Source organism: Anguilla anguilla, chromosome 1 (genome assembly GCF_013347855.1).
Source record: "Anguilla anguilla isolate fAngAng1 chromosome 1, fAngAng1.pri, whole genome shotgun sequence".
Taxonomy (NCBI): Eukaryota; Metazoa; Chordata; class Actinopteri; order Anguilliformes; family Anguillidae; genus Anguilla; species Anguilla anguilla.
The window spans coordinates 32524603-32548409 of record NC_049201.1 but is presented as its reverse complement, the minus strand read 5'-3'; the positions used below and the strand labels follow the sequence as shown (position 1 = coordinate 32548409).

Below are 23807 nucleotides of genomic sequence, written 5' to 3'. Positions count from 1 at the left end.
GTACAGCTTGTAGACTGGTCAGGGTCCTCTGCGTTGTCGGTATGGTCAGCCTGCACCATGCCAACTACTGTAAGCTTAACGTTAGCCTCTATGTTTGTCCCAGCGCTAACAGGAGCATCCACAATGTTCGTCCCAGTGCTAACTGCATCCCCCGCGTTGGTAATCTGGTTGATTTGGGAGAAATATTGATTAAATTTTCGGTAGTTTTGCTATATTTTGTTTTTTTCGTTGCTGTTCTTGCAGTTTTTGCGCACCACTGGGGTATTTTCGCTTGCTCATTTTGAATTGCTGCAGGGCCGACACCAATATTTACGTGCTGCTAGCGTCAGGTCAAAGTTCAAAATCATGTGACGATTGGATAACACAGGCTACCGTCTTTTTACATTAAATTTATTTAAATTTTTTAAAGTTTGATAGCATAATGAAAGGTCGCTTCCTGATGTTTTTTTTTTTGTTATTAAAAAAAAAATCGAAATACCAAAATCTCGCCAACATGTACTTGTTCGTATGCAACGTTGGCACTGGGCCATCTCCTACGCTATTGTCTCCGACCCCTAATACGGTATCCTGTGTCTCTTCTGGGAGGTGATAATGTCATAAAACTTCCAAAGGAGAGATGGCTGTCCAGGGCACCCCAGACTTATATGGAGATAAGACCTGAAACGTGGCTTAATTGCCCGAAGAATGATTCCATTCATGTTAGTGGTGTGGAGAGCAGGCAGAGTGAGAAAACAGATACATTCCTAGGGTCATACAAATGATATTGTCTGTTTCTCAAAGATTATAATCTAAGGACTAGATGTCTGACACACTGTTCTCTGAAATATTCAGTCAGACAAGTGATTTCTTCCAAGGTCCCCAAATTTTCAGTCTCCTGTTTAGACTTTGATCTGACACAACATTTGCATGACATTGTAAAATGGTAAGATTACAAAACACAGGGCCAAGTGACTTGAAAGAATTGAGGCAATATTGGGTAGCATTGCTTTGGAATACATCTTATTTAATTTCGGTGAGGCAAGATAGCCTATATTGTTTCTAGTACCGTAACTTGGCGTCATTTTGATATCAATACTTTTAATGGCAGGCCTGGATTTTGGCAGTGTGAATGAATGAGTTATAGATGGTGTATGTCTTGTATGTGTGAGTAACTTGGCATTTTTGTACGTTGAAAACGTGTTTTTTATGAGATGTTGTATACCATACCAAGATGTTTCAGTCGACTAACCGACTAAAAACAGATTTTGAGAGCCCAATGAGTGCACAAATTCCTAATCCAGGAAATACCATAAATTATTATTCCTGAATATGCAGTATAAGCAAAGAGGTTTCTTCAGGCTAGCTTTTAAATTTGATTCAAATATGTTTGTTATTATGCTAGCCTTATCCAGTGTCAACGAATAACATTCTAAAATCAATGTTGGAGCCATTTGCATATTTTCCATATTGATTATTTTCTGTAGTTATATTTGGGAAACTAGTAATTTTATTTGGATATATATTAGGGCTGTCAAAAAATTTTCAAAGTTCTAAAACTATTCGAAAATCTTTTTTTTTTTTTAAGTTCGAACCTAAATTTGAGCATTGGAATATTAGTTTTGGATCCCGCGTTTTGTAATTAACATGAATATACAGGCTTTAATTTCATGCGGCGAATCATGTTCATGCACGCAAAGTTCATTTCCTGTGCTAACCTTACTTCCTCTGTCAACAAAAAACGTTCTGCCCTGGATCCAGAGCAAGTGGATCGTCTGGTTTTCCTTGCCAATAACCTCCGGTGATACTTTCAGCTCCATGGACACCTAACGTTACTGGTCAGCTAGCCTCGCGAGCCAGTCTCTGGTCTGGTCAGCTGACAGTTTAGGCTAAATAATGTTCCCATGGCAGGCTTTCCTTTCTGTTCTGAAGATTTTGATAAAATTGGATGATGAAAGAAGTTAAACAAACCAACAGAATAAGTAATTTATGTTGTTTTAGGCTACATGTATTAGCCGTTATAGTAGTTTTTGTGTTAAGAAATAAACAGGGATTTCCTATATATAATAATTTCCCTATTATTGTGATTAATAAATGCCGAGTTGTGGCAAATTACATCCACGAGAAAGTGCTTTATTTATTTGTGCATTAGGCTATAGAAACTGCAGGGGGCTCATTTATAAAATGAACTTGCGTGTATACGCTAAGTGAAGACCTGAGGTGGAGCCACAACCGTTTCCACGGTCAAATCGAGTCATGTTGAAATTTTATAAATCACTACTTTGACGTGATTTTCTATGTACGCGCCACAAAGTTGATCGAAATTACGTTTTATAAATGAGGCCCCAGATGTAGTAACCTAGTATGAAAGTTCACCGATGTCCTCTATTCTACTGCCCGCTTGTGGAAAATAACGCGCAGGCCAGTTATTGAAGGGAGCGTCACGTGCATATTGCGCCCGACAATAAGCAGCTTATTTTTGTGAATTATAGGCAAATGATATTCGAATATATTCAAACTCTAACTAATTACGAAAGCTAATATTCGAACTCAATTCATGGCACTTTTGACAGCCTTAATATATATGTATGTGCTTGGGAAAATGTAGCTAACTTTCTACTCACAATGGCCCTCATTTATCAATCTAACGTAGAAACCAGCGCAGATCCGAGCGCAGAAATCATCTTACGACAGGGTTCATGTGTGATTCATGAAACGTTCGTATCTCGCCAATCACAGCGCAAGAATGATCAGGCGTTGATAAATGTGGCGGCTTAAAACAATCGTAATTTAAATATCGCCCCTATATATTCTCGGTTTAGAGCAGAGACTGTAAAAAATATGGACAGAGCTACTGTGACTTCACCCATTGACTCTCCGTGGGTCTCTAAAACACGTTTTGAAGCTCAATGGCGGGCGCGGCCATGTTGTCGATTTGGAGCCAAAACCATAGAGTTACGCGGTCTTGTGATTTTTACAATGTGAGTGACAGTCCGGTGCGGAAAAGCCCATCAACCTGTACGAACGATTGCAGAACGAACTTGAGGCTAGCTGACTGTCTGCCGTTATGTTTTAAAATATATTATCAAAGGTTAACGGAGTTTAATTTCCATCCATGACTGTACTGTGTCATGTAATCACGTTATATGTATGACATTAATATTTCAATTATGTTCAGTTATCTTCAATTTATGTTTCTCAGCAAAACGAAAATGCTTAGCTAGCATATCAGCTTGCCAGTGAGCTAGGTAGGCTATCCGTGGTTAGCTCACGCATTAGCAATATGAACCAGAGGGGAAGAACATCGACTACACTGATGGTCAAGCAATCAGAGATGTGTAGGCTACTGGTGATTTGACTAGGCTAATTTTCGTATAACTGTCTGGTAGACCTGCTTAACCGAGCAAGTTATCGTCGTAGGTTTTCGCCACAGTCAGTTAATGAGCCAGCAACTGCTACTAGCTACTCCATCGCCGTTTGTGGTGTTCACTTGCTGGGTGACGCTAGCTGACCGATCGTTCGCAAGTCACTTTCTACCGAATAAACACTGTCAGCGGTGATTAACAAATCTACCAAGTATTTTAATAACTGATCTGCAGGCGTGTAAATATGACAACGCACTTTGAACAGCAAGTTTTCCACCTGGTGCATGAAGACAAAAATAATGTACATTGATTTTCTAATTATTATTTTTTTCTTGTAAATCATGAAAACCAATGGAGAAAAGCCAATATACGCAAGGAGCCCCCAGGACCGATTCTGTGAACCACTGTCTTAAATGCTAAAAACATGTTCCTTTCTAAATGCCAGTCTTACAGAGATGGTTAATTTCGTTTAATTCTGTGTGTGTGATTTCATCGTGTGTTGCATGTTATTCAGCAAATAAACCTTAAGACTCTTAATTCGCTTCGTGAAACTGAAAGTTTTGCAGTGTTTATCCCAAAATCGGGATTATAGTAGCTTTGTCACATGCATGATGCATGGCCCAGGTAGACTTTTACGGAATGTACAGGACTGACAAGCCGTCAAACACGTTTGACAGATTGAATATTTGCAGTTTAGGGTTAGCTTGGTAGCCGAAGTTGCGAACTGTTTTAGCACAGGCTATTGGACTACCAAATACAGCAAGCTAATTACGCTTTCTGCCAACTAATTATTTGGTTAAGTAGGCTAAAGGAAATAGTAAAAATGACTCGGCTACCGAAAAACTACAGAGGAGGATTATTTAATGGTCATCTAGGGCAGCTGTAAATAGCACACGCCATAATGAAATCACTACGAAAAGGGATGCCTGCATTTTCTGACTTCGCACAGGTGGACCGTGGTCGGAGCCGCAATGTCAAGGCCAAGAGGCGCCACCTCCCACCCCAGTGACCATAGACTGTAGCCCCTACTGTAGCTTAGTCCTCTGCAGTAATCAGGAAGTGACGCAAACTGTACCTCATTGGTCCACAACAAATATTATAACAGTGCCCAAATGACACAATAAATCATGAAATTGACCCATGGACAGTCATAAGACGAATAAAATACACATATTGTGACTATTTGTTCTCATGAGAAAAAAATGATTGACTTTGTATTTTGACCTCATTTGTACCGTAGACTTACATGGAAACCGGATATGAAAAAACCTATACTGGAGCCAACCGTAGTGGCGCTAGTGAGCAACCAGGAACAACGAGACCAGGAAATGAGCTTCAAAAACGAAGTCTGGTTTTGGCCGCTTGGTTTAGAGTTTACGACATGGAGAAGCGTAATACGGCCAAGAAGAGAAATTTCTCCGACCTAGAAATAGAATCTGATCCAATTAGTTCTATTTGGCATCCTGAAAAGTGGCATAGAAGGAAGTCAGAAAAATGCAGTGTGGAAGGAAATCACTGCTGCGGTCAACAGTGTTGCCGTAGACAATCGAACTCCAGCTGAGGTTGGAATATTTAATTTATACATCCGTGATATATATATATATATATATATATATATATATATATATAGTAATTAGCGTATATCGTAATTCTTCTGCTTCCATTTCGGGCATAACAGGTGGCGGAGGAGACACAGACCTGTGTCCGAGCCGGATAATGGTAAAAATTTAATAGACTAGGCTACTAGTATTTAAATAATTACACGGTTGCAGGGTTAATTTTTCTTCTTTTTAATGTTGTTTTAATGATGTTATAAACATGCTTTTGTTTCGTTCGTTTCTTTTTGCGTCTTACGGGCGCGTAGAGGTCTTCTAACAGAGCCAGATCTGCCATTGCCGAGATTTGATGACTGTCAAAGCTCTTGTTCAAATAGGTGACTGAATAAGCATCTAACCTAATTGCTTGTAATTATGTCAGCTGTAGCTTAGCCTAATAAGTAGGCTATCTCAAAATGAAAGAAATTAATGTCATAGCCTACACCAAAAAACTGTTAACCCCGTTAATTGCAAACAATTAGAAAATAACTATTTATGTTAGGGATATGACACAGTCGATATAGGCCTTTACAAAATAAAAATATGTAGCCTATGGCAAAATATTCTTAGTGATGAATATGTGGCTGCATATGCTTAGATGCCAGTCAGAATATGGTCTATTAACAATTTCTCTTACTCAGCCAGATTTACTATGCTGCACCGCAAGTCCACGCTGACATGAAAACTTGCTCACACGAGTTGAGACTTGACGTGAGATTTGATCGTAGCCTCCGCTTACGTCCAAATTGATAAATGCCGAGCTTTGCCTGGAAATGACCGTACGCCCCGTTTTCTGTCGTACGTTCGTTTCGTAAATGAGGGCCAATGTCCTGGAGCTTCTAGGGTGCATGGGGTGTTTTACCATCACATGGTTACATGATATTCTTGAAATGTTTGTTCAAGTAAATACTTATATCTTTAAACTTTTATCAATTTGTTCTCTTTTTTTTCTTAATGTGTATCCAGACTACTTTAATTAAAGTATGAAAAGTTCTCTTCAGTGCTGGTGAACTGAGGGTACACGCATTTGCTAACTATTTACTCAGGTATTTTAACTGTAGCTTTCCAGTTACTGTCCTTAGGGTTTTTGGTGTATTTATATGATTGATGCATACTATCAACAGTTATACTGGTTTATCGTAGTTTATACCGGTTCGGAAGCTTTAAAACAAGGACAAATATCTAAATGGGTTGACAGGAAGCTTTCACTAGAAAATTCTATGTTTTTAATAACATTGAACATTTTTTAAAACAATTATCCATATAGAAGGTTTACAAAAATATTCTCTGTTTTTACAGATTTTCAGGAACCGTATGCTGTTGTGGTTCTACTTGAAAAGGATTTGGTAGTTATTGACCTTGGACAAATCGGGTGAGGATGAGTACCAAGATTTTTTGTGCTTGCAACGCAACCAACCAGACTGTTTAAAAACATCCAAATAGTTCCAATAGTGGTGCTTTAATAATAATATAGCAACAGACAGGCATCATACATTTATTAAACAAGGTTTGAACTTAAAATTCATGCTATTGCATGAAAACGGCATTTAGCTACTGGTATCGTAAAGCCAGGCTGTGTCATTGTAATCTAACCTATGTAACTAGGCTACTTTAATATTTCCAAACTTAATACCGCACCTCTAATCATAAAAATGCTTTGCTGTATGGAACGTGTTGCAACTAAGAAATTCACTTGACAAAAACACCTTTTATGCACATATTTACCTTTTTTATGCCATTTCATCTAATAGGCCTCTATTGCATGTTCTGCCTATTTGTAGGCAGAAACTTTACAATTTAATTTTTCATTTGACCATTATTTAACCAGGTAGTTCAGGTGAGAACTTGCTCTTATAACAATCTTGGGAAACACATTGGATAGGGAAAGCAAGGGATCATGTGATGGGTTTCTGTTTTTCTGATCTGTTTCTAAATGTCCTGATCTTGACCACCTGTCTTCACAGCTACCCAGTATTTGAGAGCCCATACCCTTTGACTATCCATAAATCTCCCGTAACTTGCTGTGAATACTTCGCTGACTGTCCCTTGGATCTTGTCCCTGCACTCTACTCTGTTGGCTCCAGACAGAAGCGTCAAGGCTATAGTAAGAAGGTAACATGATCATCAGCACAGGTTTACAGTACTTGTCCAAAGTGTTTACACAGCTTACTTGTTTACATGCAGTCCAATCAGGAGTACAAGAGCAGTATGAAACCTGGCAATTGATCCTGAAACCTCAGTTTGATACTGACTAACAAGTTACCTCACCAGTTCACCAATTTCTTAACCATTTTATTGCACTACCACCCACACACTTCCTTGTTTAACACAAATGTGCATGCATTTTGCAAAATGGAAAGCATTATTTCATTTAGATATTCATCCTGAAAAATTGGGAGGATGAGAGATTAAGAAGTACTTCCTCGAGTGTCACCACTGCTTTAACAGGCTGTCTCTTCTTCAGGAGTGGCCTATAAGTGGAGGCAACTGGGGCCAAGATGCACAAAACTATCCTGAGATTATCATTACTGGGTAAGAGTGTCCTTAGTATACAAATGCGCCTTTGTAGGGAGTGATCTATAGGGAGTTGGAAGGGGCTGCTTGGGACTTGTACGAATGTCCTGACTGCGATTGTGATGGCAAATTGGTGAAAGGGGATATAGATGGACATTAGCTAAAGGTAAATTTCACACTGATATCAGGAAGCATTTTTTGCACAGAAAGTTGTTTTTGTGTGGAACAGCTCCAGCTTTATTATATTCTTATGCTCTAATTCTCTGGAGATCAAATGCATTTTTATTAGATATTTTTTTTATTTGAATATTGAGTTTCGTTTGTTTTATTAAATATACACCAATGGTAATGGCAGTGATAGAATATTGTTTGCACAGTCATGTTTTTCTTTCTTTCTGGAAATAACAGCCATGCAGATGGGTCAGTTAAGTTCTGGGATGCCTCTGCCAGTAAGTATTTTTTTGGTGCTTTTGTGTATTGTAAAATCAGGGGTCATGAAGTTGACATTTTTGATTGATTTGACAATGTACAGCATAATGCAGAATCTGCATAGTGCATACATTGTTCTGTCTTAAACTCAGTAATTCCCATCCCCCAGAGATCAATCATTCAGTCCTGACAATGTAGGACTACAGGCAAGGTAGCCTATGCTGTATATAGGAAGAGTAAAACATGAACAGTCGAACAGATGTTTTTGAAGTGTTCCTGTGTTAAACAAAAGTGATTCAGATATAACTTTTAAAAAAGATGGTGTTCATTTGTTTCTGCGGTGTTGTAGTGATGCTGCAGGTGCTGTATAAGCTGAAGACAGCCAAGGTATTTGAGAAGTGGCGTAGCAAAGAAGACAGGCCCAGTATAGAAAGCCTGGACGAGGATCCCTTTGCCATCCAGATCGTGTCCTGGTGCCCTGAGAGCCGGGTTCTGTGCGTGGCAGGAGTCTCTGCTCATGTCATTGTTTATAGGTTCAGCAAACAAGAAGTGACCACTGAGGTGGTGCAGGTAGCCTTCTATTGAGTGTTTGTGTTATGTGTGTGTGTGTATGTTGTGAGAGTGTAAGAGAATGTGTGTGTATGTCTGTATGAACTGTTTCTAAATGTGTGCTTATGCACGTGTGTACACTACTAGCCAAACGTTTTATTGCACCCACAATTTTCAAGCAATACAAGATAAAGAAATAAACACCTTTCATTTTACTAAAAAGAATATCTAAATCTTAGATAGAACAAACTAGCCACCTGTCTGCGAAGTTAGGATTACGTAAAGTATGTTTAATTTTAAGAATGCAGCAGTTTAACCACAAACACTGTCATCTGAATACTGAACACAAGTGCACAAACAGTTAAACCACCTCACTTATCCAACATTTGTTTTGCTTATCATTATCAAAGATATCAATTATCATTTAAATCGCCAAATTTGTTGATAGGCAGAGCAAACTGTTGCATCAGCCTTTACCAAAATGTAGAACACGCAGCCAGATTAAAAGTAAGAAATATATTAAGCCACAACAAGTATTCACGTGTAATCTAAAGACAAGGTTCAACTACCTTAAAAGAATAACAAATGTCACAGACATGGACAGGTTACAGTCACACAAGAAATGAATGAAAGCAGGTAACAAACCACAGCTTGTTTGTCCCAAAGTAATTTGAAGATGTGCCAAGCCTGAAATTAAAAACCAAAAGACAGCAGAATGTACTAAACTAAAAAGAAGTTATACATTTTATCTACTGAAAGAGAGGGTGGGGACACACCCCCTCTTCTCCTCACCTGTGCATAATTAATGTGACATTAAATATTAATATGTTTAGATGTTTTTGGGAGGGACAGCTTTGACTATTGTGGATGTGTTTGTAAGTTAGTGGAGACACTAGATCAGGCAACAATTAAACAAAGTTACAAAGTCGGCAGTGACCTCTGTATTACTCTGGTATGACCTAACTAGAATGCCCAACATAGTGCCTGCCAGTGTATTAACCAATTTTTAAGGTTCAGAATTGTATGGGGACTGGCATTATGGGCTTTCCCAGGCCACTCCAGCTGGCACTCACACACACACACACACACACATGCAGACCCACACTCCCACATAGGCGCACACATTTACACCTCAAATGGCTACCCCCCAGTTCATGTATCTTGTCTCCTGTATTTGAAGTTTCCAAGGGCCCACAATGGCCAATTGGTAAATTAGTGTTCCTGATACACCTTTTGCAGTGATGACTGCTGAGCATATTCATGCCATTTTTTTCTACAAGGGCAGTCATATGGAAAGTTTCCACAGTGCTGTAGATGTTTCCACAGATGTACTGCATTTGTGGATTGACCTTTCTGTCCAATTCATCTGAAACTAGTTTGATTTTACTTCACTTGTTGGAAAATTGAAATAATTTGTTTTGGCAGATATGGCTTTTTATGAACTCCAAAATTTAGGTCACTGTCCAGTGAAGTAAATGATTCTTTTTTGACTTCTGGCTATTCAGTTCTTATCTTGTACCATTTCCAGAAGTTGAGCTGCTAAAAACCTATTACCAAAATATGACTAAAGCATAAACTTTTGACCTGTAGTGTATGTGTGTGTGTATGATATCTGCCAAGCACCTTTGTGTATTTAGTGTATTTTTTATATGTAACGTCAGTGTATCTGCACCTGTATTTGTGTCTGTTTGCTCTCTCTGTACTGTATAGCTGGATATCTTATTGTTAAATTTCATATGAGTGTGTGTGTGTGTGTATGTTTTGTTTATCTATCCAGCTCCCCTATATGTCATTGTCAAATGTAATGTGTGTGTGTGTGCGTGCGTGCGTGCGTGCGTGCGTGCATGCTCGTGTGTGTTTGTTTCATCTCTCTCTCCAGCTCCTGGAAGTAAGTCTACAGTATGAACTGAATGACATGGAGTCTCCAGAGATGTGTGGAGACCAAGGGACAATGTCTTCCATGCCACGGGATGCTCCCAGCCCCCCACATCCTAGTGACCCCCAGCTCCACCACTCCACCAGATGCTCCCCTGACGGAGCCCAAGACGACACCTCTTGCCTCAAGTAGGTCCCAGAATACATACAGGCTTCCAGACTGTACAGGGCTGGCTATTGATCTCCATGCAAAGGTTGCAACTGATATGAATGGGTAGAAACTTAAGGGGATAATGATTTGTTGGGCCTACTGTTGACTGATTCCATCAGACTGAGTTTTTGTGTTGGCCAAAAATAAATATATTCTGGTGAAATTATTTTTTATATCCTCTTTTATGCTCTGCAGCCATCAACGTTTCACAGTCATTGTGTAGAGATATTAGCCTATAACTTCATAATTAATTGAAGTGCAATGGCTCCTGAAATCAGCCAGGAAAAGTTAATTTTCCATTAACCCCAGTTGCATGCTTATTATGGATATTGCTTTAATTACAGACATCTAAATAGTTATTGAGTAAAGATTTTTCTGTGGGTCAAGCCTAGTATAGTAGATTGCTTGCCATTTCTGTGTTCCAGGGTACGAAGTTCACCACTGAAGCAGTCGCCAGGATTCCAGGTGGAGCTGGTCATTCAGTTGATGCGGGTCAGTGGGGAACCGCCCCAACCAATCACCAGCCTGGCTGTCAACTCCTCATATGGACTGTAAGTCCACAGGGCCTGTCAACATCAGACATCCTCATTATAAACTCTCGAACAAAGCTGTGCTTAACTTTCCTAATGTAGCCTATGGAACAGAGGTGCAGATGCATATGTGAAGGCTCATTATTCCCCAGTTCACCTGATGGCAACATTTTATAGCAGTCATGGCCAGATTTGTGCTGAATTTGATTTGATTTGAAATTTGAATTTGGTTTGAAAGGAGTAGAATTCGCAAGGGTTATGCTCAGAGGCAGCTCACTGTTGATGCTGTTCCTACATATTCTCATGAGTCTTCTTTCTTGTTTTTCTCTTTGGAACAGTGTGGTTTTTGGCAATACTTGTGGCCTTGCAGTTATTGACTACATTCAGAAGACTGTCCTGTTAAACATGGGAACACTTGAGCTTCTTAGGTCAAGTGAACCCAATCACAGACAACCACGGTCCCCTCGAAAATTGCGACAGCCATCCACAGGTACAGAAAAACTGCATAAAGATGCAGTTTGATCTTCTTGAACTGGTTTGTTTTTCTTCATGTGCATATCTCTTTCAATGGCGAGGGCTATGTGAGGGCTACTTCAACAAACTAAAGCGGTGGCCTCCATTCAGGCACCTTTTCTAGGGGACCAAGATAACCATTCTACTGTCATCCTGCAGTTAGCATTCTACCTGGAATACACCCCTCCCTTAACAAGAAGCACCATTGTTAGGCTATCTCTGTCCAACCTATCAATAATTTACAGTTTTCGGTTAAACTACCTACTTAACTAACCTACCTTGTCAACAAATCATAGTTTCTATTTTTTATCATCACATCTGTAACTGCATGTAAACCAAAGCTGATAATAACATCCATACTATTTATCTAGTTAAATTAAGGCCGGCTTTATAACAGAAGACAGGTTTTAGACCATAGTCTTAAATTTAGACTATAGCATAGGGCATGGCAAGATTTTTCAGAGTAATGAAGTCCCTCCTCTGGACATACACCAGATGTGTCCCCTGGCATTTCCTAAGTTTTGAGTTGTTTTTGTTTTCCTCCTCTCTGTTTTATGTTGCTCTGTGGTCTTTTAGTCCATGCTGGATGTTGCCAGAGAGTGAAGGGGTAGTGGTCTCTCAGACCTCTATGAGGTTTTGCTTTATTTTAATGTCATTTTGCGATCTCTTGCTATCTCCTGCTTTGACTGTTGTTGATCTCTCTTCCATGGCTGTCCGTAAAGACATTCCACCTGCGACGTCTTGCATGTGCGCCCTTGTGTCTAACTTTTATACTGAGTCTGTGAAAAAACTAAGAGCCTCGTACCTGAGTAAGTTGCCTGACATCATTTGTCTCTCTCCTCTTCTTTCCCAGTTTCCATTCTCTCTGTGGACATATAGGAAATCTCCCATTTTATGTACTGTAATGTTTCCTGTAATTTCTGCTAATCTCATCATTCTAATCTTTCACCTTGGTAGTTTTCTTGGGTCAGTCATAGAGAGATTTAGGGTAGTGTATATAGTTTATTGTACTTCACTGCCAGTTAGCAGATGTCTTATGTAGAGAGACTTTTTTGACAGTTATAGTAATTTACCATTGATGTCACTCATGTGCCTACAGAACATTTGGAAATTTTGTTGAAATACCATTTTACATTGTCTGAATTTGCTTAATGAAATGTGTTTTGGTTTTCAAATTGATCAATACAGTGCAACATGCATGTTTAACACAGATTTAACATAATTCCTACTTATTTCAACTGTAGTCCTGCATTTTTTGTTTTAAAGAAATTAGCATTTATTTCTGGCATACAAACCACAATGCAATGTTAGGAAGCTAAATGTGTCAGCAATATAGTGATGTAGACCACTTAAACAAAACATAAAACTTATTCCTCGTTTTCAACCTCAATTTTTTTTAAAGAATGACTTTACATTGTCAAGTTGTTGCCGAATGATCTATTGAAACATAAATTAGCTGTTTCATTCAATTTGGCAGCAGTCACATAGCAAAGTTACTCCAGGTTTAAGGTTGATAATTTATAATGCTAAAAAGAATAAATAAATTATATTAATCAATGTATATAATAGGTTTTGCATTTATGAGCCATTTTTTGAAACTGTGTTTTATTATCACATGCAGAGTATTTAGGCTGTATTTGAATAGAAACATTAAATGAATTCTGTCCTGCAGTTTTTTTTTTTTTTTTTTTTTGTAATACATGGATCCTTTCTCCCCAATGATAGTTATTACATGCTGAGGGACGCAGCTGATTTTTTAACATTGTATTAAAGTAAACAACTGTTAATTTTCTGGAAAGTCAGCGATTTATACATTGTTAATTGATTATACTGTAGCATTTATGCGATTATGGATTAAAAATAAACTGTCAAACTCTGTTTTCTGAAAACGGTTTGACCTCCCTAGGGATACGCATCATCGCACTCTGGCAGCAGGTTGGGAACTGGGAATCAAAAAGACGTGTTTCCTTTTCACCGTGATTAAAATATTAGAGTAAATAAATTTTTAAAATTTAATAAAATGCTTTATACCACACTGCAGACATGATCTTGGTGAAGCCTAGATAATGAGCACTACATTACATACCTATCTATATCTCTTCAAGCAATAGATGGCCTCATGTAACACTCTTCATCAGTTTCTTTAATGAGAGTCTGTCCAATTTACGCCTGTAATTACTCATTTGCGAAACAAAAGGACCCTTCAGGGTGAACGGAGGTCTCCAAATGAAATTTTTAAAAATTATATATATATATATTTCACTTGCTTTCTTGCAAATCTTTGAGCAAATAGAACATAAAAAAATGTTTCTATGGGTTTTTACAAGAATATGTGGTTGTTTTGACATTTAAAAGGCCGTGTTTTTTTTATTTCTGTTACTTCTCACAACAACTAAAGTCCATACATATTATGAAACGATAGGGCTAGGCTATGTTGCAAAATGATTTTCTTGAAATAAAGTACTCACCTGGATCAATTCCAACAGTTGTATTTCTAAATTATATCGTTTTTGTTACGGTATAAAGGTGATTAGAGATGTATTACCTTTTTAAAATCATGTGGAAAACACGTTTTCTTTGATGCGTGCGTGTGTGGTCGCAGCTATTGCGGATTCGCGCTTGTTAAATGGCCAAATCCAAATGTTCCAGAAATCCGCATTGTGGACACCAATTATCTGAATAAATAAATAGCATATATAAATATTTTGCATGCTTTTTATATAAGTGTCCCTGGACAAGAGAGTGTCCGCTAAGTAAATTAATGGTTGTAGTGTAGTAGCTGTTATGATTTACACCCCAGCATCAGTAAGAGTGTCCATTTTTATTGTCTCCCTTGTTTGTTTTTTACAGGTCTCTCTGATATTAATGAAGGATCCGCCTCCTCAGATGACCGATGCAAATCGCCAATATCAGGTATTGTAGATTATTATTAATAGTAGTAGCAGCATTAGCAGTTTATTTATTAGTAGTTGTAGTACTGACACTGTTATGTATTTCTTGATCATTGACCACATCCCATTATGATTATTCCCATATGTATACTAGAATATCTCAATATCTGATAACAGAGGTTCAAATACATTTTACAAGAATCTTTTTGGGGAATACAATTCCTTAAGAAAAGCTATACCCCTGAGCAGTTGTATGAAATAATAATCATTTTCATATTTTTTGAGCACACAATATAGTTCATTTTGGTGTTGATTTATACAGCCATTTTTATTATCTTCAAGGCTGCCAATGTTTTTTGAGGACATCGAATATATAATGTAATATACTGTAGGCTGTATTAAGGATAAAATATACCAAATTTTTGTTCAACTTTATCAAGGGTAAATGGTAAATAGCAGACTATTTCACATAAACATTAGTTATCCTTTTAACTGTACAAAACACTTAGGCCAAAATCATTTATGTTTGGATTAAACCTATTTTCACTAGGAATTATTTTTCATTTCAGAACAGAATTTCAATCCATCATGATTTTCACCTGTGTTTTGTATCTTCTCAGTAAAGTTAGTATTGACAATTTCTGGTAGACAGTCAGTGAAAGCTTACTGCATATTCAGTGACCAGTTACTTTCATTTACTGTAGTGTTCAGGATAGGAAAATAATGAATTTTGTGAAAATAATGAAGTCATTATAACGTATTTTCTTATTAATGATTTGTGAATTTCTGAAATGATTTTCATTTCAGAAAATGATTTTCCATGTTTACATTTCTGAAAATATTGAGAAATTGCTGGGAATTTGATAAAAAAATATACAGTTTACATATACATTTCTATGTAGCTCACTAGCTGTCACACAGTATGTTTTACAGTCTCATATTTGTTTCTGCATTTATTCATTTTTTGATAGTTTGTCATGTTTTTTTCTTTTGGTCCAGTGAAGAAAAAAAACTTCAGGTTTTCCAAGATGATAGTCAGTGACCTAGGTATTGTATGAACGCAGTGTAACAGTTATATCACCATTTCCTACTGTTTTGTCGGGCTTCTCCTATAGCAAACTAACAAGCAGCACCCTAATTAAACACTGATTAATACTCACAGCTTAATGCGTCTGAGATCTTGTTTTGATCATGGTTGACAAACAGGCAAGCCTTCTATTCTTAACCTTATGGTGTGGGTTAAACACTAATCCCTGTCTTAAACAATCAGGAACTGCTTGAAGCTTCTACTGTTTTTTAACCCATGTTAGACATCTGTGCAAATGTTTACATAATCTTTTGTATCCAATGATAACTAATTTGCATCTGTTGGACATTTTCCTGGTGGTTGGTGTGGATTTCGAATTTAAGCTTTTGAGAATATATTAGCATTGTCTTGCTGTAATTACACATGAATAAACTTATGTTCCACAATAATTGCTTTATGATAATGTGTAGACTTGTAATAGTTACATTGTAATTACACTGGCATATTCCTAGCTGTGACTGATTGTTTTCTCGTTGAATTGAGTCTTTTTTATTTTTATTTTTAATGCAATCTTTTTTGTTTTTTTCTGATTGGAAAAATATATATATTGACGATGATTGTCACTATCGCGATGGGAGCGGAATATCATGATTTACAAATGATGTCTACTTGCACCATGAAATAGCATAGTCCCGCATATCAGGATGCATAGGGTAGGGACAAAAATTCATTTCTTTGCAATAATCTGTTCATGCAAAATAAACTTGTGCAATAGTAGACACTTGAGGCATGGTAAACAGGGACGCCTCTTACAACTTGGGAGCCTATTGTCAAAAAGAGACAGGAAGGTCTCCATTTGTCTCTTTCTTGTTCACCCATCCCTTGCTATTTTGGTGTTTTAGTACTTTTGGAACATCTAGTCTAGTCTCTTCACTAATGAGGTTATTGACCATTGCATGCATAACATTTGGCATTGCTTCCTCCAACACTGTGAAAGAACTGACAACAGGTCTTATAGCCTTTAGAAAAAAACATTAAAATTATAAACCGTTTATTGCAGTAGCTATACCCTGCTGATAATAAACATACTTTGTTGACTTTATTGCGTGACTATGCTATGGCAGAGACTAGAAAAATATTAGGAGGTTCAAGCATAATAAGCTATAAGCTATTATTTCATAACATGGGTCCACTAATAATAAAATAATAATATAAAAACAAAATTTAGAAAACTATTTCTAGGCTATTTCTGAAAATGAATGAAGTGGATAGGGCTGTAGTGTTCACACGTGCATTTTCATTTAGACCATTGTTGGCTTATTTTAAAACTCAATGCAATCTATTAAACAAAAGGGTATTACATATTAACCCCTATGCACACATGCCATATCTGGCCAATCCTTGCCCATTTATGGGGTACCCTATTTAAAGCTTTATAACTCCAGATGTGAGTATCACAGACTTGAAAAATGGTTTAAATGAAGCAGGACATTTGTACCATTTAGAATACTAACTTTAATAATTTCTTACTAAATTATGAATATAAACTAAAGTGCCACAAATGCAATTGTCTAGGCAAAAAATAACAAATGAATTTGCCTTTTTTAGTTTGCAATAAAATACTGAGAGATTGCAAATATACAGCAAGTTAAACTATATATGTCCTGGATCAAAAACTTCTTGACCACAAGTGGGTCAAATCTACGGGGTGGATATGTAGAACTACTAGTAAGCAGTGTATCTCTTGTCTCCAAATCTTTTGAAAATGTCTAAATTATGCAATTCTGTAAATCACAACATAATCATGTATTTCACTACAAATCAACTGTTTGACTGAAGAAACTCATTGTTGCATCGTTTTCAAGTGGGAATTACAAGCTTTCCATCAATACAGTGACTTTAAATATCTAGGGGTCCTGAAACATATCCAAACACATCTCTCTAAAAATCAATAAAATTATTTTTGTCCATTATAGAATATATACATTATGAAAGTTTAAGGTGAAACATTGATCAGATTTTTAAAAAAAAATGTAAAATCATTATCACACTGTGGTACAGTACGGAAATGTGTAATCATTAACTCTTGTATGTTTTTCTGAACTCTACAGTATGTGATGTTTTCTTGTATGGGGAAGGGACGACATTAAAACAATATTCAGCCGTCCACCACGTTTTTGCAGTGTTGAAGTTCATTTCACATCCGGTGCATTGAACACAAACACTACTTAGCAAACCAATAAACGCTTACGTTACAGTGTAAAATATCCTAATTATACCGTACCATTAACTTATTTAAAGACACTCAATTTCAGAAATAACGTATATAACCGAAACATTTTCAGCAGTAACACTTATATTTGGATGATGAAATCTTATCTGTGTTCAGTAGATAGAGACAGAATCAATGGCGTTGTTCCCCAGTTCTAACTTAGCCCAGAAACAGTATATCAGCTAGGTCTATCAACAAACATATGCCTTGGCCATGCTCAGAATTTCTCAAGAATAATAATAATTTCCAAGAAATGACGAAGTCATTGATAATATTTCACCAGGTGCTGTCTTTTACTGCTACCACAGACTGAATGCATAATGCAGCTATAATGATACAAAACTTTCGGTTACGCTGAGCTATAAAACATTATTCCAGAAGTAAAATTAAACATATGTTAGAAAGCTTATTCTGTCACCTATTGGATTGATTAATTGTCGATCAAGCCAGATTGTACCACAAAGGACAACAACATCGTAAGCAACATGTGTAGTATTACACACAGCTATTTTGGAAGCTACCCAGGCATCACAAATGAGTGTATATTTCACAAACTGATTTTCCAAGACAATATATGACCAGTCCGTCTTGAAAGGGACATCTCTACACGTAAAACCAATGGTAAGGTTGTATATTTATTCCATATTTAGTTGCAGATATTGACAGTAGAATGACATGGTATAATTTTTTAAAAATCCTTTTGTTTATTTCACTGTTCAGTGAGCAGCGTTTTTCACAGCTGTACTGGCATAGCCTTGGCTATTGTTGGCTTTATCTTGTTGCTACGACAGAATACAAATTTTTAGTGGTAAAAGAATGTTTTCACGTATGCCCAGATTCCAGATATACACTATTGTCCAGTATATCATGCATGAGGGGTCTAGTTACAGATGAGACAACGTGACAACGGTGGTGCTGCAAAACTCCGTATCCAGCATAGTTGTCCTGAATCATCTACTAATAAAGCTAGGACAACCGGTTTGTGTTTTCAACTCATAATTTGGATGCAGGAGCACAGAATGTCTGAGTTGAGCAGTCTAAGCACGACGGCGTGGCGAACCACTAGGGGCAATGCTCGAAGTGGTTAAATTTAAAAAACAAAAATGAATAAAATAAACAACCTTACGCAAAATGCCGATAATTAAACTAAAATGGAGTGCAGAAGCAATTTTAACAGCCAAAACCAGGATAGAGATGAATAGCTACTGAATATATTTCAGTATTTTTGTACTTGAAAAACATTTTAATACTTAAATTAAAATTGAATTGGCCCTCTCTCACGGACTCACAGGTTGGGATGCAGGAATAATAAATAAAACGTAATTTTTTTAAATTATTGACAATATGCCCAGGTTGCGCAAGTCCAGACAGCCCATACTGATTGGGAGCTTAGCAAACAAATACACTAGCCCAACACTAAATGTACATTGTCATTCACTACATTTCCAAAAATATGTGGACGCCCTTTCAAATGAGTGGTTTTGGCTTTTTCCACCACACCCGTTGCTAACAGTTGCATAAAATCAAGCATGCAGTCGTGCAATCTCCATTGACCAACAGTGGCTGTAGAATGGGTCATACTCAAGAGCTCAGTGACTTTGGCACTGTCATAGGATGCTGCCTTTCTAAAAAGTCAGTTTGTCAAATTTCTGCCCTGCTAGAACTGCCCCAGTCAACTGTATGTGCTGTTATTGTGAGGTGGAAATGTATAGCAGCGACAACAGCTCTGCCGCAAGGCGGTGGGCCACACAAGCTCTGAGTGCTGAAGCGTGTGGTGTGTAAAAATAATTTGTCCTCAGTTGCAAAGTTCCAAACTACCACTGTAAACAACATCAGTACAAGAATTGTTCATCAAGAGCTTCATGAAATGGGTTTCCATGGCCGAGCAGCCGTACACCAGCTTAAGATCACCACGCGCAATGCCAAGCATTGGCTGGAGTGGTGTAAAGCACACCACCATTGGAATCATTGGAGCAGCCGAAATGCGTTCTCTGGAGTGATGAATTTCACTATCTGGCAGTCTGAAGGACGAATCTGGGTTGCACAGTGCTAACAATAATGGCCTAAATAGTGCCAACTGTAAAGTTTGGTGGAGGAGGAATAATGGTCTGGGACTGTTTTGCATGGTTTGTACTAGGCCCCTTAGTGCCAGTGAGGGGAAATCTTAATGCTACAGCATACTGTGACATTGTAGAGAATTGTGCACTTCCGACATTGTGGCAACAGTTTGAGGAAGGCACTTTCCTGTTTCAGCATGATAATGTCCTCGTGCACAAAGCAAGATCCATAAATAAATGGTTTGCTGAGTTTGGTGGGGTGTGCACAGAACCCTGACCTCTACTCTGTCAGATGCCTTTGGGATGAATTGGAATGCTGACTGCAAAACAGGCCTTACACCAAACATCAGTGCCCAGCTTCACTAATGATCTTGTGGCTGAATGGAAGTGAATCCCTGCAGCTATATTCCAAAATATACTGGAAAACCTTCCCAGAAGAGTAGGAATCAACAAAGGGGGGGGTCCAACTTCATATGAATGCCCTTGGTTTTGGAATGAGATGTTCAACAAGTATTTGTTTATTTGTTTTTTTTTCTTTGAAAATAGCAGGTGCTCTGAAGTCGATCAGCCATTATGTGGGGTCCTAGAGCAATAAAAACAATAAATTAATATTTTTATATTAATTAAATGTTTTATTGGGGGGGGGGCATTATAATGTATATATCACAGTGTTTACAGTTTTATAGACATCACCCAGCCCTAGTGATTAACTATGGTAGATGCTCAATTAGCACACGTCACTTTATCTCCGGGGTCTAAACTTGGTTGCTGATTTCATTGAAAATACTACCTTTTTTTGTTTACTAATGGACCCTCTGGCTTTCTAGAAACAGGGTTAGCCACCCCTGCTCTGGAGAATATTGACCCCAGCTCTATGTATTGTCACCCACCTCCTGCTGTGCAGAATATCCCCAATCCCCTATCCTCTCTTATAGGATAGTACCTCCTGGTCTGTAGAATGCTGCCCCTACCCTATACTATACCAGCCCCAGGCCTGTAGAGTACTGCCCCTCCCTTATAGAATACTGCCCCTGCTCTGTAGAATACTGTCAATTCCCTATCAACAGTACCCCCTGATCTGTCGTATTCGGCCCTTCCCCTATAGTATGCTGTCCTCTGCTCTCTAAAATACTGCCCCTCCCCTATAGAATACTATCCCCTGCTCTCTGGAATACTGCCCCTCCCCTTTGGAATACTATATCCTGCTCTGTAGAATTTGGCCTCCTTTTCTGCAGAATGTTGAATGTATGAATGCCGGATTGAATATTCATGATTTCTGCTCAGTTGCTTGGCTGTGCAGTGGCAGTCAGGGTAGTGGAAACTGATTAGGGGTCTCACAGTTTTGGGGGCAGAGGAAAAGGAGGAAAAACCTTCCCCTAATTCCTTGACCAAACCCTCCATGTTTCATTAGTCTGTATAACTACATGGTTCTTCTGCTTAAAATGTTACACATGACATGTATTTCTTCTGGGTGTAGGTAAGTGAAATCATTTCCACTTTTATTATATACAACCTGATGGTCTGCTGGATAGTTTAGTCTGTTAGAACATGTTTACAGTGTGTGGAAGCCCCCCCATGAACTGGTATTAAATCCTAACTGTGCTAGCAGTGCTTGTGGTAGCCCAGAGACCAAGTCTTTCATTGAGGTTGTCCAAGTCTCATTGCCCACAAGCGCTCTCTCAGTTGAAGCGCAGTTCCTTTTCTGCACCCCAAATCAACGCAGGACTCTGCAGTCAATACAATGAGAAATTCCAATTAAGGGGGAAATAACAAATTTGGGGTTAAATAGATATTTGAAAACTATTTTTTGATGATTGAATACATTTTGAATATACCACTATAATGTACAGCAGACACAAAACATTCAGTGTGTAAAATCCATGGGATACATGAAAATGGCAATAACTGAATGCTTTCTAATGCACAGCATGTGCATTTGTCATACATATTTCACAATATATTCTTTATTTTTTTTATTTCTTCCAAATCTCTGGGGTCTTGTATGCATGGTCTCACAGCCAGTAAATCTTGTAAATTAATATTTCCTATGAAAAATAATGTATTATTATGAATATTTACTTTTCCATGACTTCAGAAAAATGTTGCACTTATTTAAATCATGGCATGTTGCTCGCAATTGATTTAAGTGATTGATTTGGGGCGACATAGCTCAGGAGGTAAGAGCGGTTGTCTGGCAGTCGGAGGGTTGCCGGTTCGAGCCCCGCCCTGGGCGTGTCGAAGTGTCCCTGAGCAAGACACCTAACCCCTAAATGCTCTGGAGAATGAGAGGCATCAATTGTAAAGCGCTTTGGATAAAAGCGCTATATAAATGCAGTCCATTTCCAAGTAAAACTAAAATGTAATGCTAATATAATCTTTTCTCGAACATTCTGTAATTGGCTAAGTTATTGATGTGGATACTCTGCACACAAAAAACCACTCTAGCAGAGTTTGCATGGGTTGCTGCTTGTGGAAGCTGAGATATAGAATTTTGTATCGAGAGATGTTTTATTTTGTATTTTCTTTTCAGCTAAGGTGTCGCGGAAATTAAGCTTGCCTACTGACCTAAAGCCAGACTTGGGTAAGTTTTAAAACAGTTACAAGTTTTAGTTTTACACTGACCCGATGTATATCTGAATTTTTTCCAGACAAAGCTCCATCACAACACCATCTTTGAATGTACAGCTTCAGAGTCCTACTCAGAAACCACTGTCTACTTCTCTATGGAATTTTACATACTGTGTCTGATATTTTAGAGTCTGGAATTGGCTGTATTTATAACTGGAAGGGTCTATACGAAGGATGTATGCTGGGCACTGTTCTAAAAAGATACCTTGGCTTAATTGCTCCAGTTACCTAATTGTTTAAATTTACCCATAGGAACGTCCCCTGGTGCATTTCAGTAAGAGATCAAATCAAGTAAATTATAACTTATGTTAAGGGAAGTAGTTGGAGTAAACTGTATGTGCTCATGTGTATTTTCCATTTCTGGCTGCATTGTGTAGCATGTGTTTTGAACATTAGCAAACACTGCAGGCAGGCGCCACAGCTCTCTCCTGTTCAAGGTGCAGCTGTGTTTTGCGATTGGGGCCACGAGGAGCAAAAGCCACAGGGGAAACTCAAAATTTCCTGGACCTCTTAATGTTCTGCAGCATTCAGTTAATTAAATAATTAACTGAAATTCAGTTAATTAACGGCAAGATCATAGAACATTATAAAAATGTAATTATCTCCGCCAGGCGGAGCCTGGAGGGGATCATGCGTTTGGTCGCGTGTGTGTGTGTGTGTTTGTGTGGCTGTCCGCAGCTAATCTTGCATACTACTGGGCCGATCAGCCTAATATTTGTTGTGCATGCTGACAGCAGGCGAAGGACCTGAATACTTGAATATTTTGCAAATCAGTCAATGACAAGTATTTTATTTGAATTAATTTCCATCATTGTTGTCCGTTGAAATAGATTGAGTGCTGAGTCCTAACCGGCCGCTAGGGGGCCGCAAATTCATCAATAACTGCTTCCGTTTGGAATGCCTGGCGGAGATCTGCACTCTACTGAGTGCACTCAGCACTCTAGCTCAGTTTGTGACTTGAATTTTCAGCTAATTTCTTTAGTTAGCTCAAATAAAATGCAATTGACCTCTATCTATGTATCCAGTGAGAGGACATATCAAGGTCTAAAATGGCTTAAACTGGGCTAACCAATGTTAACCAACATTTTGTGCGCGTTGGTCTTTTTACACTGGTCTTTTTACACTGATCACTCCTTAAACTGTTCTTTTTTTCCTTCAATTTTGTTTATATAGTAGATAACAGGCATAGTCAGGAGTTGATCATGTATTGGCATTAGACTGATATGTAAGTCAGAATGTGGTATGTAACCAACTGACTTATTTTACAATTTATTGACAGGTGCTGTTGTCTGTAATGGCTTACATGGCCATTATGTGTAGATACATGCATATGTGTTTGTGGTGAAATATGTTTAAATTTTTTTTGTACATGCAA

The 23807-nt window shown here is 38.0% G+C and overlaps 1 protein-coding gene across 4 annotated transcripts in view; it reads left to right on the top strand.

The window, feature by feature from the left end:
* Positions 1-23807, top strand: part of LOC118225613 (syntaxin-binding protein 5-like) — a 119292-nt gene that overhangs the window by 82118 nt on the left and 13367 nt on the right. For 3 of the 4 annotated variants that reach the window (XM_035414254.1, XM_035414243.1, XM_035414276.1), the window contains 11 exons: positions 6236-6308; positions 6901-7048; positions 7401-7468; positions 7859-7899; positions 8229-8449; positions 10308-10492; positions 10940-11065; positions 11383-11534; positions 14408-14470; positions 15448-15495; positions 22335-22385. In XM_035414254.1, the coding sequence (XP_035270145.1) occupies positions 6236-6308; positions 6901-7048; positions 7401-7468; positions 7859-7899; positions 8229-8449; positions 10308-10492; positions 10940-11065; positions 11383-11534; positions 14408-14470; positions 15448-15495; positions 22335-22385 (1176 nt within the window). The remainder of the gene's footprint in view (positions 1-6235; positions 6309-6900; positions 7049-7400; positions 7469-7858; positions 7900-8228; positions 8450-10307; positions 10493-10939; positions 11066-11382; positions 11535-14407; positions 14471-15447; positions 15496-22334; positions 22386-23807) is intronic. The other variant, XM_035414265.1, reaches the window with a different exon arrangement.